This window comes from Psammomys obesus, unplaced genomic scaffold, assembly GCF_907164565.1.
Source record: "Psammomys obesus unplaced genomic scaffold, mPsaObe1.curated_primary_1811, whole genome shotgun sequence".
In the NCBI taxonomy this organism is placed as follows: Eukaryota; Metazoa; Chordata; class Mammalia; order Rodentia; family Muridae; genus Psammomys; species Psammomys obesus.
Window position 1 is genome coordinate 20,007,930 of NW_026596040.1, and position 18,349 is coordinate 20,026,278.

General features: G+C 38.5%; 1 protein-coding gene across 1 annotated transcript in view; it reads left to right on the forward strand.

The window, feature by feature from the left end:
* The window catches only part of Adamts19 (ADAM metallopeptidase with thrombospondin type 1 motif 19), a 212,827-nt gene that overhangs the window by 32,969 nt on the left and 161,509 nt on the right, over positions 1 to 18,349 (forward strand). Inside the window, exon 3 of the mRNA XM_055622751.1 lies at positions 12,247 to 12,412. Within this exon, the coding sequence (XP_055478726.1) occupies positions 12,247 to 12,412 (166 nt within the window). The remainder of the gene's footprint in view (positions 1 to 12,246; positions 12,413 to 18,349) is intronic.

The following is an 18,349-nucleotide window of genomic DNA, read 5'->3' on the forward strand; positions in this document are numbered from 1 at the left end:
TTATTTGCCACCCTCTCTAGCCCCTTATCACTTTGCCTGTTTCTGTAATGATGCTTTCTGCAATGTGTAATCTGAATCCATGCTTTTTCGGGGGGGGGGGGGATGTCTGTGTCACTCCACTAATATGTCAGATTCATGAAGATAGGGATCAATGTGCTTTCGTCATCAAATACCTATGCCTTGTCCACTACTTGCGGTATAGCATCAGTCTAATCAGAACACTCATAAAGAGTGCTTCACAGTCGTCAAAAAGATGCAAGGGGACAGAACAGAATGTCTCTTGGTAGACTGGCTATAAACTAAAAGTTTAAAACTTGAATTCATGGCCATTAGCATACATTTTCTCAAATTTCCGTAGAGAACCCAAATTATTTATTAAGCAATGAGATTATAATGGATAGATGGATACAAGTATATGATGATCAGTCTCGTTACTTAACATAAGCAAATAGCAAATGAGTCCACTAATCTAAGTTCTGAAAGTATTGACATTTGGGAAAACAGTTTAGGACATGCAGTTCATTTTCTCCCATAATCACTGATCCTATAACTTCCATTCACTTCTTCAACACAGAGGCCATAACACAGCTGTTTGTTATCAGATACATCCATGTGTATGTATGCATGCATGCGTGTGTATATCTATGCCTGTGTGTGCTGGTACTTGCACATATGTGTGCTCATGAATATGGAGGCCAGAATACAGCTTGGGGTGCCATTTTCCAGACGCTATCCAGTTTGTTTTTGAGACAGTGTCTCTCACTTGCATCAGAAATCACCAAATTAATTTTTTCTCAGCAGGGAATCCCTCCCTGCTCACCCCACTCTGAACTATAGCACATAGATTCCAAGTATGTGCCTACCACTATGCCTGGGTTTTTCACATTGGATCTAGTGACTGAACTCAGGCAAGCAAGCGGTTTTCAAATTTTATTTATATTTTTATAAATTACAGTTTATTCACTTTGTATCTCCACTATAGTCCTCTCCCTCATTCCCTCCCTCCCTCATCTCCTCCCATGTCCCTCTCCAAGTCCACTGATAAGGGAGGTCCTCCTCCCCTTTCCTCTGACCCTAGCCTATCAGGTCTCATTAGTACTGGCTGTACTCTCTTCTTCTGTGGCCTGGTACTGAGTTCATGTCGGAGACAGTCCCTGTTCCCATTACTAGGGAACCTACTTGGAGACTGAGCTTCCATGGGTTACATCTGTGCAGGGGTTCTAGGTTATCTCTGTGCATGGTCCTTGGTTGGAGTATCAGTCTCAGAAAAGACCCCTGGGCCCAGAATTTTTTTTTCTATCCTTGTGGAGCTCCTGTCCCCTGCAAGTCTTTCTATCTCCCCCTTCTTTTATAAGATTCCCTGCACTCTGCCCAAAGTTTGGCTATGAGTCTCAGCATCTCCTTTGATGCCTTGCTGGGTAGAGTCTTTCAGTGACCCTCTATGGTAGGCTCCTGTCCTGTTGCCTGTTTTCTCCCAGATGCCTCAGGGGTTAAGAGCAGTGGCTGCTCTTCCAGAGGACCTGGGTTCAATTCCCAGCACTCACATGGCAGCTCACAACTGTCTGTAACTCCTGTACCAGGGGATCTGACACCCTCACACATACATGCAGTCAAAACACCAATGTATATAAAATACAAGCTAATTTAACAAAAGAAAAAAAGAAAGAAAAAATGGCCATATAATGAATGGAAAATTAGCATAAGTATATTTAAAGTAAAAGGCAAGCAAATGTTTAACTGAGCCTTCACCATAGCTCCCTGAAAGGGAGTTTCAATCAGTTTTGAAATTCCTATCTCTATCACATATCAGAGGAAACATCAGGAAAAAACAAATAATGGTTTATAGGAAAATGAACAAAGAGCATACGTTTCACTGTTAGAAGAGGAATCTGGTCTTGTGTAAGTTTCATGTAAATAAAATATGACTGTGTTAAAAGAACATAAGACAAGAAGCCAGCATGAGGCACCCTGCAGTGAAATCTGTAATCCTGTCCAAGAAAAGATGAAGAAGACAGAAACCAAAGGGGTTTACTTTTTAAATGCACACCACATAAGTGATCCAGCTATGGAAGGGCTTCATTCTAATCATCTTCCAAGTTACATCACTCTTCTAGCTATACAGGCTGATTGCATTTTCTCACAGGTGCTGCTTCTGATCTGTGCCCTACTCTGGACCTTGTCTAGACTATTCCTTGCCCCTGCCCTCCAAGCCTGGCACAGCCATCTCCCCTCAGAAGTTCCCTCATTCACAGGGCCTCCCCCCACATATTTTTAACCCTTTCAGAGTCCTTACAACTGCCTGAATCAGCTTAGGCATTTATAACTTCTCACTGTGTTGTTTGGACTCAGACCTCTTAACATACAACCCCCTTCTAGTTTTCCTTGTTCTGATATACTTTTAGGTTGTGAAAGCTCTCACACACTTCACCAAAGCCATCCAGTTGATAATTAAAATATCATCCTCCAAACATCACACCTTCCAACTTATGTCAGCGAGACCTTCTTCTGCTGTGTGCTCTCCATCATAAGCCTTTCTTAGAAAGAACAGCAACTGTGTAAAGAGGAAGAGTCCTTGGCATTTCCAAAGTTAGGCTTTTCTGTTTTGGCCTGGGCTTCTTTTGATTCTTCAACAGCTGAAGTTGGAAGGGATGCTCAGCAGGAAGGAAGCATTTCTTGCTGATTAATAGTGTTATGGGTATTGTTTACCTGGTGCTTAAAGTAGACACTCTTTAATAGGTAATTTATGGGTTTGGGGAAGACTCTTGTTCATAGAAAGTCTTTAATCTCTGAGGCTCTGCCACTTGTCCTTAGAGACAGGGCTTCATTCCATGTAATCGTTTTTTCATCCTATGTAATCGACAACATCTTATGTAATCTAAAGGTCCTTAGTAACTGTTATATTTCATTTTTGTTTTATAATCATAGAATATAACACAGACGGGAACCAAGGGTTAGGTGATTGTACAGAACTTAAACAATTGTTACCCAAGGTAGGTTTTTTTAGTCAAATAAATGGCACCTTCTCTCCTCTTCTTGATATTTAATGAGGAGCCTTAGAAGCCTTCTTCATAGTGGATGGAAGCCTGACCTTAGCTAGTACTAAGATTTTACTGAGCAAAGGATTGGGTGGCTAAGTAGTTAATAAAATTGATACTCGGGAAGATACATGATTATTTATCGTTTTAAAAACATACAACTAACAAATTTAGTGTGTCTGGTTTTATGTTGAGGTTTTGATCCACGTGGAGTTTTGTGCAGGGTGATAAATATGGATCTATTTGCATTTTTCTACATATAGACATCCAGTTAGATCAGCACCATTTGTTGAAGATGCTGTATTTTTTCCATTGTATGGTTTTGGTTTCTTTGTAAAAAATCAAGTATCCATAGGTGTGTGGATTTATTTCTGAGTCTTCTATTTGATTCCATTGATCCACCATTCTGTTTTTATGCCAGTAGCATGCAGTTTTTATTATTATTGCTCTATAGTACAGTGTGAGACGGGAGCTCCACAAGGAGATCAACAGAATCAAGAAATCTGGGCCTAGGGGTCTTTTCTGAGACTGATACTCCAACTAAAGAACATGCACAGAGATAACCTAGAACCCCTGCAAAGATGTAGCCCTTGCCAGCTCAGTCTCCAAGTGGGTTCTCTAGTAAGGGGAATAGGGACTGTCTCTGACATGAACTCAGTGGCTGGCTCTTTGATGATCACTTCCCCCTGATGGGGGAGCAGGCTTACCAGGCCACAGAGGAAGACAGTGCCTACAGTCCTGATGAGACCTGATGGGCTAGGGTCAGATGGAAGGGGAGGAGGACCTCCCTTATCAGTGGATTTGGAGAGGGACATAGGAGGAGATGAGGGAGGAAGGGCAGGATTGGGAAGGAAGGAGGGAGGGGTCTTCAGCTAGGATACAAAGCAAATAAAGTGTAATTAATATAAAAATAAAATTAAAAATACATAAAGATTGTTTAATGCTATTAAGAAACAGGTTATTTAATGTGAAAATGGAAGTAGAATAAAGATCCAAACCTGTTTGAGTTTATCTACACATGCATAATGTCCCATGATAAATTTGTATATACATCTAAAAGTATGTATGTGTGCATGTATATGTATGTTAATTTACGAGAAGGAAATCTATACTTACACTCACATGTAACATTCTATATTTTGGATTTGGAGACTTTTTTTCTTTAACTGCATAAAATGTTGAATTATTTAAAATTTTTATTGTCATGTTCAGAAGACTTTAAAAAATAAGCACAACAGAGACTTAAAGGCAAAGTGAAAGCTTCAGTTCTGTCCCAAATCTGCCATGGGAGAATTATTTGACACCTATGACTTACACAGCCTGGGGAGAAAGCCCTCAGTTGTCTTGGATAGCCAATGTGCCTTTGGCAGCTAACCACTCAAGATAAAGTTCAGAGCCCACAGCAAAATGTTTTTCTCCTCTGCATTGTGAGGGACAAGGCCTGGCCTTGCTGCTGATATCAAAGTTTGGATGTCTACCATCTGTGAGGTGCTGTGCCTGACATCCAAATCCTTAGTGAGAAATTTTTTAAAGATGAGGATTATTTGAATTAACAATCACATGGCAAGCTTAGCTTTCTGCAGACAGCCTCCCAAAGGCAATATGCACTCAGAGCCAGGCAATCTTTTGTTTGAATCCTGTCACCACCACGTGCTGATTTGTAATCCTAGGATGCAATAAATCTTTTGGAAACCTCACTTTTGCAACTATAAAACTAGTGAATTAGCAAGTGTGTTCCAAGATCAGTGTGCAGATTAAGTGAAGTAATTACATGTAAAGTACTTGCCACATAAGAATTCTCTCTTCTTGTTTTCATGTACATGTTTAAAAATGAGTTAAAAAGAAAATTATAGATAACTACATATAGTTTTATTATGCATGTGCTGTTTACATATTTTATCAGTACACAAACTGGATCATTTGAAAAGAGGGAATGCTAATTGAGGAACGGCCTCAATCACATTGGCTTTTGGGCAAGTCTGTGGTGCATTTTCTCTATCAATGATTGTGTGGCAGTGCCCAGTACTCTGTAGGCAGTACTATGCTTTGGCAGGTGGTCATGGGATGTAGAAGAAATCAGGCTGAGTGATCCGATCAACAGTGTTCTTCCACGGTCTCTGCTTTAGTTCCTCTCTCTAGATCCCTGCCCTGGAATCCCTCAGTGACTTCCCTCAGTGATGGAGTGTGATAGGGACATGTAAGCCAAACAAATCATTCCTTCCTCTTGGTTGGTTTTGGCCAGCATTTTATCACAGCTACGAAAAGTAACTAGAACAGTGGGTAAGAAGAAAGTAGATGGAACCAGGAGAAGAAATATGCACTTCGAGAAGTATTAGTTCGCTTTAGAGAGAATGATGATTCATAAAGTGAGATCATGGAAATGAAAGAAAAAAAGCATATTTAAAAGGAAGCAGGAATATTGGGGTAGAGTTTTGGAATGGTCTCTTTAGAAGCGGTTATCTAAGCAGTGAGGTATAAAGGCAGAGAACATGTACTGATCAAAGATTAGCTCTGAAATGAGGACCAAGGCCCGTTTAAGTCATACTTGGTACATCCACTGGCATTGTCATTATGCTAATTTTGTTCATGCAGCCATATTTTTGAGGTTTCGTGTGTGCATTTTATTTTCTTCTTCAGTGTTTAGGAAACACTGTCTAACAGCATGCATCATGAGCTTTTTAAGATCTGTTCCCCTCCTCTGTGTCTTTTCCTGAGCCTTTTGTATGGGGGTAGCATTTCAGATGTTTCATTCGGGGGTTGGGGATACCATTGCCACTTATTCTTCGAATTTTGGCTAGTTGTCTATGTCCTTACCTCCATCTGTTGCAAAGAGAAGGTTGCCATGCCTAGATGAAAAGCTACAGATGGCCAATGTCTGCTGAGAAAGAGCCAGTTTCCTAAAGGGCTGAATGCCTGTATATAAGGTCTCTGATCCCAAGTGGTCTGTCCTAGACACATGTACACATGTACATTGTTGAACAGATTCAAGAGGTTGTATACACATGTGCCCATAGAGATACAGATTTACATGTAGCAGTAATAATTAAAGAGGAGACCAGGAGTTTGGGGGGGAAGGGTGAGCAATGGGAAGAATTGCAGCTTGGGGAATGAGTGATAGAGATGGTGTGCTCGTGTGTGAAGTTCATACAAATCTGATATTAAAACATACAGAGCAGCAACAAGTGTGGCAATGAAGAGTTGTAGGTGTCGGGTCACAGCTTGTGGAGGATGTGTTGACACTGGGAGACTGAGGGAAGATAGAATGGTCAGCAAAATAAAGAGAGTTTTTTTTCCAGAGAGTGAATTTAGAATGATTTAAAGTGACTTTTAAAACTGGAATTTATTTTGGAAATTCAGAACTTTAGATGCTGGTCCTTGCTATATGAATTTTAAACAAGCCATGCAACATTTCCAAGGTCCCGTTTTCTTGATTTAAAAACTTCACCAGTTCCCAGTGGATTTCTAAGTGTCTTTCTATTATTATACTTTTATGATTCTCTTTGAAGCTTTTTGGCTGTGAAAGAAAATAGAACGACTTTTATAGTCTGGTTGCTTGAAAAGTTTCCTCGAGATATTACTTGGACATATAAGGAAGGCGACATTGGAAAAGCCTAGTGGAAGAAATGAAATCTGGATTTTCCCTAGATGAAGTAATAGCTGCAGTGAATACAGAGCAGTGAATTGCTATGTTCTTTTAGTCCAGAAGAGAGGAAGATATTGGGTTAAGAACAGATTTTTCTATTTGCCGATGCTGGAATGGACCTTCTTTCTGAAGGCATGAAGCTATAAACTAACCCCCAAACCCTTCTCCTTAGAAGCTCTCAGCCCACACAGGGTGAAATGGGACAATAACTACATTAGACAGAACAGTAACAGAAAATGTGAGGTGCTGAAAGGCCAAGGAAGGCATGGGATCCTTGATGAAATGTTAGGGTCTTCTTGATTTTGAAGAAGTATAGCTATGCACAAAGTGCAAGGAGATTCTGGAAAGAACATGACATCTGGAACAGGTCAAATAACACACTAATTGTTATCCTAAAATATTTCAATGTGATGTTTGTTCACACAGATAAAGTCTGTTCATTACGGTTATGCAAGATTTGAGTAGTAAAATAAAATGAAAGACACAGGCAACAGTTTCTCATACACAGCAGCTTCCCATACTTGTGATAGGAAAATAGAATAGCTCTGTGTGGGTCAGAAATGTATTTCTGTACATATTTGTATCTGTGTAAGGAATATACAATTACATGATACAATTACATGTATACAATATACAATTACTTCAGATTATAATTATAGAAAAATATCATTTTATTTGACTAGGACTTAAAGTAGACTTGAGAGTGTAATTCTTCTTAAGCCCTGTTTTTACACTTTAAGATATAAGCTTTACTTAATTACATATAGTATCACCTACAAAAAATACTTAAAGCCAAACAATACAAATTCAGATTACATAGGGCATCAGATACTTGCCTAAGGTATTTTGACAACCATATACTGATGGCAAATCTTTTACAGTTGTGCTTCTTTTAGTACTTCACTCTTGTCTATAATGTATCTTATCATGTATCCGTAGAGGGATTAGTCTAAGACACTCAACAGTAGGCACTCTTTTCCTACCTAGAGCATGGTCTTTATGTTCTTCACCTCCCTATTTAATGGGTGCATCTTAATTTTTGAATGCATTTTTTCTATTTCTCTCTCAATCAGGCAACTTTTAGATATGTTACCTGCAATATATTATCTATTCACCACCACTCATGATGCTTCACCCAAGGACAAAAGCATCATTTCACTATTATCCAAATCCACTACTCTTCCAGGCCTTTCTTATGTCCTGATATTATTAAGACATTATCTCATCATCCCCAAATCTTTTAATGGTTTTATAGGCTAGAATTTAAAATTACTGCAATTGATAATAACTGCGGATCTATGCCTTTAGTTTTCTACTTATATATGTGTATTGATTCAGAAAGGCTAAATCGAGCTAATTAGCATAATGTTTATAATATTTATATTCTGTACTGTTCTTTTACTTAACACAGTCCCTCCCTGGTTCATCTAGCTTGTCACACTCCAAATTTCCTTCTTGTTGGCTAGTATTCCATTGTATACCTGACAATTTTTCTCCATTCTTTCACAGATGTTCGCTTAGACTGGCAAGGGTAAACAATACTCCAGTGAACGTGGGAGTGCAAACATCTCTTAACTAATTTCATCTTCTTTATATTCACGAGTGGAATTGCCATAGCAAATTTTAATGATGCACTGTCACATATCCAGAATATTTAGTACTTAGTGTGTAGTCACCCCATATGGGGTATTGAGTCCCAACAAATTAAACAGATTCGCTGAAACTTTACCTGGAAATGGAGAAATTGTGAGAAGGGATCTTGGAAGAATGAGGCAATGATTTAATGGATTGGGAGCAGCGTTTTTTCTAGGTGAGAAGTAAAATATGGAGTGAAAATCACCCTAGGAGGAACAGAGACGAGAGTCTTGTACTCCCTTGGGCCGTGTAAGTTTTTAGTGAGGTCTACATTAGATGTTTAACATCCATTCTCCTAAAGAGCTTCAAACTAATTCGAACAAATAGGACAATTGCACTTGATTCACTGGCTCGATAATGTTTAAACAGCAATGAACACTGGCCAAATCAATGTTCTCTATGTAATTAGAACGGGTGTGTGGGTTCCTGGTGGCAGTACCAGTGTACCTGACAGGAGACCAATATCGTGGACAGCTTAAAAAATATAAGAACTGAGCAGAAGACCCAGCAGAGCCAGCACAAAAGGAATAACAGCTTCTTTTCACATAAGCAATTTTAAATTGAACAATACTAAAATTCTTTTGAAAATCCTTTTTATTTTTGTATGTGATATATATATATATATATATATATACATACATACATGTATACATAGGTATATGTGTGGAGGTGATGTGTATATATGTGTGCATGTATGTGCGTGTGTGTAGTTGAAAGCAGGTGCATGTAGGCCACAGTTCAGTGTGGTACCTTCCTCTTTTGCCGTCTGCCTTGTTTTTTGAGGTAGGGTCTGATCCTGGGTGTTGCAGATTCAACAAGACAAACTGGCCAGCCAACTGAAATGATAAAGTTATCCTGTCCTTCCCAACGCTAAGCTCTTCTTTAGAGCTGTGCAGGCAAGTGCTACAACCTTAGCTTTTTACGTAGACGTGCAAGTCCCAGGGGCCTCATGCTTGCAAAATGAAAACTTTACCCCAAAGCATCCTGCCTAGCCCTACTCTTTGTTTTTTTGTTGTTGTTTTGTTTTGTTTGTTTGTTTTTTGTTTTCAAATATGGTTTCTCAGCAGAGCAATCTTGGGGACCAGTGAGCCCCCAAGAATCTACCTTTCTCTGTATCCCCGGGTACACATCATCAGTCTGGAGTTTTCGGTCAGGTTCTGGAGTTCAAACCCGGCCACTAGTACTTGTGAGGCAAACACTTTATTGAGAAAATAGCCTGAGTCCCCTGAAATTTTTAAGTTCTGAAATAAAATAATTAATGACAAATGTACAACAGAAATAAAGATGGAAACAACCATGAGACTTAAATTTATTGTCTGATATTATCAAACAATATTTCAGAACAACTTTGGAAAGTGCAGAGGGGATGGCCACACGATGACACCCTATGCTACTATTTCGTTAAGAGCCTTCATTTTCTTCCACTCTCGCACTAAAGCACATTCTGCACACTGGGGTCCTGTAGAGAGAGGTTAATGGGGGTTTGTAGTTTTTCACAGCTTGTAAAACCACAGTGCAGATAAAGCAATCTATTTTACTAATAGGAAAAAAAAAATGTTTCCAAACCTCTCTCCGAGGACACAGAGGTTTAATCCAAGCTGGTATCTCGAATGATCAGACCAAAATTGCAATACTTGCATGTCATAGTATAGGTTTCCTGTCTTTGATGGAAAGTCCCCAGTCTGACATTTGGTCCTGAAATGCCTCAGAGGGAGCAGGGCTTGGCACACGGCGCTTAGATTGTAGGTATGCACTGACTGAATGAGTCACCCTTATAATCATTTTAACTTCTTTTTCTTTTTTAAAGTGCGTTTCTTGTTGTTAAAGTGTCTATAGGCAAAATTCTAACACCCAGGGAACCTATATGATTTGATCACTTACCCCTGGTGACACGGCCTTCTTAGGCCACAGGGGAGGAGGATCCAGGGAGTCCTGATGAGACTATTGAGTCTCATCAGGTTAGCAGCTTGGACTCTGTTGAACGTGTCTTAGATCATGAATTCAGAATTTATGCAAACCTGGCACGTTTGCATGAGACGTTGTGACATCGGGATTCACTGGTCCACTGTAGCATCGTTGATGATTGTGAGGGATGAGTGAATAAGGATGGTCACTAGTCTGTGACACGCACACCCTCGGCATCTCCACAGCTTCCTCATGCAGAGCAATTTCTAATTCAGTTTCATTAAGTATAGGTGACCTGCATCTTCAATACATATCAATTTGTGTGTTTTTATTTAGTATTCTATTTATCAGCAAACTATGGCCAAGAAAAAATTTAAGGGTCCATTTAATTACTTTAAAAATTCAAGTAAATTTCATATATATATATATATATATATATATATATATATGAATGTGTATGTAGACATATTTTTGCACACATATTATTCTAAATAGTTATTAGATAAAAAAAATATTCCAAGTGTTTTAGAGTGATAAATCTTAAGAAGGACTAAAGAGATAGGACAGAGAGAAGTGATGGGATTCAGAATTTTATTAATGGTACAAATAACTCAAAAAATGAAATTGATTAGGACTTTTACTTACTCTAGAGTACTTTGCAGTGGGAATTAAGTAAAGAATAAAATGAGGTAGTATATACTTACCACTTCATGTTTCTTAATAGAACATTTCATTTCCTCTATTAAAGAAGTAAAAATTACATTTGAACTTTTTAGCTGCAGAAATGGAGAAAGTAGGCACAGAATCTTGATAGCTGATTTAAGTAATAACTATTTTTTAACTAATTTGCATGTTGTTGATCTTTTGCTGTTTATTAGGGGAAAAAAAGGAATGAACCCATGAATATTTTTAAACAACACATATGCAGTATTAAAAAAAAAACTTCCATGCTCTTCTAAAGAAAATGCATTTTTTCCAGAGCAAATACAGTTTTTATTAATCTTCTGTTTGGAAAGTTTGCTCTTTCTGAATAAATTTTTATACTAATTATGTATGTGCACCAAACTAAAGTGAGCCGTACATTTCATGTGGTTAACGTAAAGCTGAATTAAAAAAAATCATATAAATAGAATTGGGTTGAATAATTCATTTTTCAGGAAAGAATTTCTATAAAATGCCTGCTAAAATGTTAACATAGTTAAATATATGTTATTTATAGGTTGGGTTATAGACTTGAGCAATAAATGGTGAAAAGAACAACTTCTGACAATTCTTTATGCAGTGTTTCCCTAGCTTTAATGCACTTTATCTTTCAAGAAGGAAAACAAAAACAAAAACAAAAAACACAAGTTCAAAGGCTTAGCCCCAACCTATAACAAAAATCCAAACTGATTATTTTTATTGATCATAACAGTGTTTAAGTTTTCATGCCCAGTTAGATAAGTCTAAGATTCTCTGAAATGAAGTTTGTGCTTGATTGTGATGCATCGGCGTTCTGATTCTTTCTGAATAGTTTCTGGGGTGCTTAGTGGTGAGCTTGAGACATTTTTTTTGTAATAATTTCAATGCCATGCCTCGCTTCATTGTTAGCCTTGATATTTTACATGAATTACTTCATGAAGCAGAGGTTGTCAAGACGTTGGACTGTGTGGTGCCTGCAATTAAAAACTGCCTTGCTGTCACTGGACGGGTTGTTAGTGACCCCATGGGTCTCCCAAAATCAGTCTTTAACATTCCAGAATTTTAACTGTGCATCTGTTGCTGGCCTCTTGCCTCCCACCCACACAGGCTCAGACTAACTAAAGGGGGTTTCTGCTAGTGTAGTAAGCGTGTCAAGATGAAGTCATACTATGAGAAGGTGGCTGGCTTACCAGTGGGGCTGCAAAAACAGCTTTGCAGGGAGCTTGTATGCACATTTGTTAAAGAAAACAGAACGTGGGTGTGGAATCTGAAAAGTAATTTCTAGACGATATTTCTTACGTATCTTTCTGTGTGTGTGTGTGTGTGTGTGTGTATTATGTGTTCCAGATGGGCTTTATACAACTCAATGAGGACTTCATATTCATCGAGCCGTTCAATGATACAATGGCCATAATAGGTCACCCACACCGCTTATACAGGCAGAAAAGGTCCACAGAGGAAGAAGTCACAGAGAAGTCAGCTCTTCACGATCGTCACTGTGGTGTCATTTCAGGTAATCCTTCCTGAGACAATCTAATTCATTGTGCACCTCCAAGTGAATTCTTTGGAACCTTGTCTCTGCCTTTCCACATATGCCTCTCCTGGTGTGTACTCACCCTCCCCTCTATCTCTTGATTTGTTTATTATCAAAATGGAATCCCATTTGCTTCATAGCAATTAGATATGTCCACGCGAGGCTTACCATTTCGTGTTTTTAATGGAGCACTGTATTTTAATATCAAAAGCTAAATTTTTCTTTTGTTTTTTGTTAGTTCATTTAACTTTCTTTTTATTTTTTTAATTATTTATTATTATTTTACAATTTATTCACTTTATATCCCAGTTGTAGCTCCCTCACTCATCTCCTCCTGGTTCCAACCTTCCCTCACCTCATCCTCTTCCCCTAGTCCACTGAAAAGGGGAGTCTTCCTCCCCTGCCATTTGACCCTAACTTATCAAGTCTCATCAGGATTGCCTGGATCCTCTTCCGTTGTGACCTGGCAAGGCTGCGCCGCCCTGGGGAAGTAATCAAACGGCAGGCACCCGAGTTCATATCAGAGAAGGCCCCTGCTAAGTTCTCCAGAGATCAGCACATGACCTACTTGGATGTGTTCGTAAACTGGGAAGTCTTTCCTCTGGGGAGTTTTGTACTTTACAGTAGAAATGACAGACAAATTTGTGGACTTCTGAGCGAATGCTGTGGACTCAAAGCCTTTCTTATTCCACTCCCAGGAGAGCTACGTGGATTCTGCTTTACTCTGGGTAGAAGCATCCTCTGTTTTCTTTTTCACTCATCTAAAAACTCTTCTTGGGAGATCAGCAATGGTAAAGGAAGGAAAAGAAAACTGTGTGTTTTTAATTCATTCTCTGGATCAGAATATAGAACCTTTTAGAAGCTCATAAACATATCACCTATCAAAGTCCCATTATGTGTAACGTGAGAGCTCACAGATATAATAATGTGGCTCTTCTGTTTACTTTCCTATCACCATTAGGCAGAAATCTGTCATATTTGCAAGAAAAGGAAGGAAACTGAGTGGACTCCATAGCCAACTTCAGAAGAAAATCTTCCCCTACGACAGGTCTTTTAGATATTTGATGTGGTCACCTCAGTGAGCAGTCACTAACTTGAGAAATATTTTTTTATTATAATGTGAGAAAATATGGGTTTTAGAAGAATTTTAATGTAATGAGTTTAGAATTAGGCTTTTAGGTTTGAAGTGTTAATGTAGTTAATGTACAGGATATAAATTCTAAAATTGACTGTGGTTTGAGGCTAGGTTTATGAAGTGTGAGAGTAATATTTGCAGACCACAGCTTTCTAGGGTGTTTGTTCTGCATTAGAGGGAAAAATATTATATAGTTTGTGTAGGGTGTATTTATTTAAAATTAGTCATAAATACTTTCTTTTGTGAAAACTCATATCATACATGAAAAGATCTTCAGTGCTTTGGTGAGACTGTTAATATGTGATTCAGTGTACCAGATAAGACCATGCTATGTGAAACGAGGGCTCTTCACTTTAGGACCTGTTAATTCAAAGGGGGTACAGAGCAGAAAAAAAGACACAGCATTTATGTCCAAAACAAAGGACACGTTTGAAAACAATGGCAGTAACTCAGCGGCAGTCTGTTGAGAAAGTTTGCTCTGTACAAGGTGTCCTGAGAATCTGCACTGTGCAGCTTCTGCTTCCTCAGGAGCTCCAGCTGTTCATTAGCCCCCCCACAAGCAAGCGTTGGGTGCCATTGTTCACTGAGGCACAAGTTCTAAAACGCCCTTGAGTTTTAACAGGTTAATAAAGCATAAACACATGAGTCATACTTGGCAAATATTATTCCCAATGTTTCTGATATTCATTGCATAATACGTATAATATGCATAATATATTGACCTATTTGGATAAAAGATTTGTAGGCAAGGACAGAGAGCTGTCAACAATCAGATGATTGGTTGGGCTTACCTATGTCGGGGAGCTCCATGTTTGAGAAGCATTTTAAAGTTAGCCACATATGAAATGCATTAATTTTCTTTCACTCATGTATTCACTGTTGCATTTCGCTTTGTACTTCGATCCTACACATTAACACAATAGCATGACTTAAGCTTGGATATAATGTTCCAATATTCTTACAAAATAGAATTTAAAATTTTATTTCAGCTTGGTCTCTGTGTTACTCCTTTCCATCATGTGAATGTCCTAGGTGGGTTATGTGTCTTGTGCTGATCACATTAATTAGTTTTCACAAACACTTGTGTTCTTTTTTAACTCATTTTCTTTGAGAATTACTATTTTCACACATAAATATGTGCAGACATACACACATATTTATATATGCACTAAGCATGCATAACCACCACCTGCTGAGTACGTTTAATGTTGCTCATAAGTATGTATTTTAAGAGTGGCCACTGGGATCGAATAACTCATCAGGGTTATCCATGGAGAAGACTGATTCTCTCTCTTTTGGAAACTATTAATTGCATGTATCTCTTTATCTAAGGACGATACTTTGTGATATGTTGTTTTTTTGTTTTTTCTCATTCACGCTGTCTTGTCAACTGGTGTTGTCATTATTCAGGTCTTATTTAATATGTTACATTATTGAGGTTTAATTAATCGGTACAGCTTCCTTTATATACATATACATGTATATATACACACATGTATAGTAACATATACACACACACACATATATACACATATATACATATGTGTGTATATATATATATATATATATATATATGTGTGTGTGTGTGTGTGTGTGTATGTATGTATATACCTAGTTAATACTATCTTATATCAGGCATCCTGGTCCTCTGGCTCTTACAACCTTTTTCTCACTCAGTTTGTAATAAACCCTAAGCCATAGGCATAGGGGTTGTGTTGTAGATGAATCAGCTCTGATTGGGCATCATATTGCCCGCTGACCTCTGCATTTTGACCAGTTGTGGCTTTCTGTAATGGTTGCCGTCTACTGCAAAAAGAGGCTTTGATAAAAGGGATCCCCTTCTCTGGGCACGTAAGGATCATTTAGAATGCAGTTAGGAGGTGTACCGGTTTTGGAAAGTGGCAGTAGTAGCTTCTCCTCAAGATTCAATGCCTTATCAGTCACTGGTAGTTCTGACTTGCATTTTAGTTCTAGGGATGAATTCTGTCCTACTGAGTGTTCCTTACATTCAGTTAGACAGCTGTAAGTTACCCCCAGGAAACAAATGTCATTATTGTCCCTAGTGAACGCCTTGCTGCCCTGGTTATTATGGGTCATAAATGTCAAACTAGATCAGACTGTTGCTTGTTTCCCCCTTTGAAACCTTGCATATTAAAATACAATATAAAAGAGAGGAAGATAGAAGAGTTTAAAATCAAAGGCGTCAGGTTTGAGACCTATCTGTAAACACCCACCAGTTAGTAAGTTTTAAATCTGTCTTCTGTGCTGACATTGTAAAAACAACTAGTCCTCCTCCTCCTCCGTCAAGCTAACTGACAGAGTTCCTATTTCTAAGAGGTGAGTAATACCTTATTTTACAAACAAGTCAATCAAAAATTATATTGTGATAAGTATGGTGAAAATCTCAGTTTATGAGATTCCTTAAAGTGGGGAACTGGGCAGCAAGAACGCTGTGCACATGCTAAGCCAATGAGCTGGGAGGTCAGGGGTCAGGCTGACTGTGTTGACACCATCAGGTTACACTTCCTAAGGGTGTGAACTTGGGGAACTAAGCTCTCTAAAGGTCCATTTACACCATGCAAATTGGGAAGAGGGTACCTGAACCTCAAAGCCCTTCTCGACATGGGAAAATGAAAAACGTATGCACAGTTTTTTTGTAATGTTAATGGGGCAAGAACATTTTGGGCAGAAGAAGCAAAACATAGGAAAGTGTAAAATTTTGAGAACACATCAGCCAAGGGAACTGAAGCCAAATATCTGTACTTGATAATATTTAGTCCTGGAGAAGTAGCTGTGCACAGATAAGAATGACACTCATGTGCTCTGCAAGTGGCACTATTAACTATTCATTTAAAAGGATTTCTTTATTTTTATGTGTATTGTTATTTTGCCTGCATGTATTTCTGTGGCAGGTTGACAGATGCCCTAGAATTGGAGTTACAGACAGTTGTGAGCTGCCATGTGAGTGGTGGAAATCGAAAGCAGGTCCCTTGGAAGAATAGCCAGTGCTCTTAACTGCTGAACCATCTCCCCAGCCCGACATTGTCAATTTATAATGTTTAGCATTTGAGAATAAACTTATTATTATCCTGCCTAGGACTTGTAAGGAAACCTGGGCATATGGGATTGAAAACCAAAGTCTGAGCCTAGAGCTGACTCAACCAGGCCACTATTGAAGAAAGTCCTCTACTGCATCCAGCATGGCTCTGCTAAAAGTCAGTGCTGGCAGGTGTCGAAGGAGACATACACTTTGCTTTGTTCTACATACTATCAGTTTCCTTCTTTAACGGGAAGTGTGCAGCCACAGCTGTGCATATGGCACCATGAATAGAGGCAGAAAATGATCTGAAGATTTAGGAAATGAGGAATGAACTAAGTAGACTTGTAGACAGTAAGAACCAATATAATGAAACGAACCAATATAATAAAATGATTGGTTCAGTATGCATGGCTTTCACACACAATGGCTAAATTGCATGACTTGACATTATTAAGAAATATAGAATGCTTCAGAGTCTATTTAAATGTACGCTGCACAAAAGAACAGAGGAAGCTGGCATATTGGGACTCTCACTCTCTGAGATAGTGTATGATCTATCTACCATTCAGCACAAGGGAGACATCCTCTTTGCTTATGATCATCCCCCATTTCTTGTTTCGGTCTCTTTGATTCTCAGCTGCTCTGTCTCCTTAGAGTGTCCTCTATATTTACCTACTGGTATGTAGACATTTCCCAGGATGCCATGCTTGCTTTGTGTCTGTAATTTCACTTCCTCTCTGAGGGTGATAGAGATCAAATTACTGGGTTCGACTTCACACTGGTTAGTTCCAAATTCTGTCTCATTTCACCTTCTGTCCTGGGCTTCCAGATGTATACTAGCTCCCACTCTGATGTTTGTCTTAATAAATCTGAAAATGTACAAGGGTACATTTTATTCATGGTTAAAGATTAAGTTCATAGTGATAATATTATTTTAACATTTTTATTTTAACATGGTATAGAAATCCTTTATTTGTTATAACAGGTCGATACCGTTTGGATTCTTTGTGCTTTACATTTCGTTTTAACATTAATTGCACTTTTTTTTATGTAGTTGTGATTGACTTATTGTCAATCCTAGAAAGTTCCTGGAAGCCCTTAAATGACTGTTTTTAAATAGCTGAATTATGCTTATTCTGAACATTTTTAATGCAGGGTTGAAACACTATTTTAATGCCTTTTATGTTCATAGGCTCAGGAGAGAAATCAAGCAAAATAGATAGAAAATGTTAGCCAAGGCTGAGTGGCTTCCTTTCATAGTCGGTAATAAGGATGTCTGCTTTGAAAAGAGAGGCAAAGCCAGAGCAGTAACACACAGCATCCTAACTCTGAGGGAGCCAGTACTGATGGAAAGAGTGACAGTGGGAAATGGGTGTGAGAAGAGAGAAATGGTCCCTGTCTATTCAAAGTTGAAAGGCTTTAAAATATTAAATGGAAGTCCATTGTCTTAGAAGGAGCTAGAGTGCTTGTTTTAATGCAGAGAGAACTTGTTAAAAGATGAATTTGCTAATATCTGGCCATACTCATCCTTAATATTCAAAATCCCTAAAATTTCTTATGGGGATACCTATAGGCCATGTATGCCCATCTTTGCATACACTGGTAATTCTTAAGTTTTGGCAGGTCGTAATACGAGGGCAACACGCTGTCCTCTGTGTGGAGCCCTTTGTGTGATGATGTATCGATACAGACAACCAGGAGGGCAGAACACGTCATAGTCATAGGGTTTGTAGTGAATAAT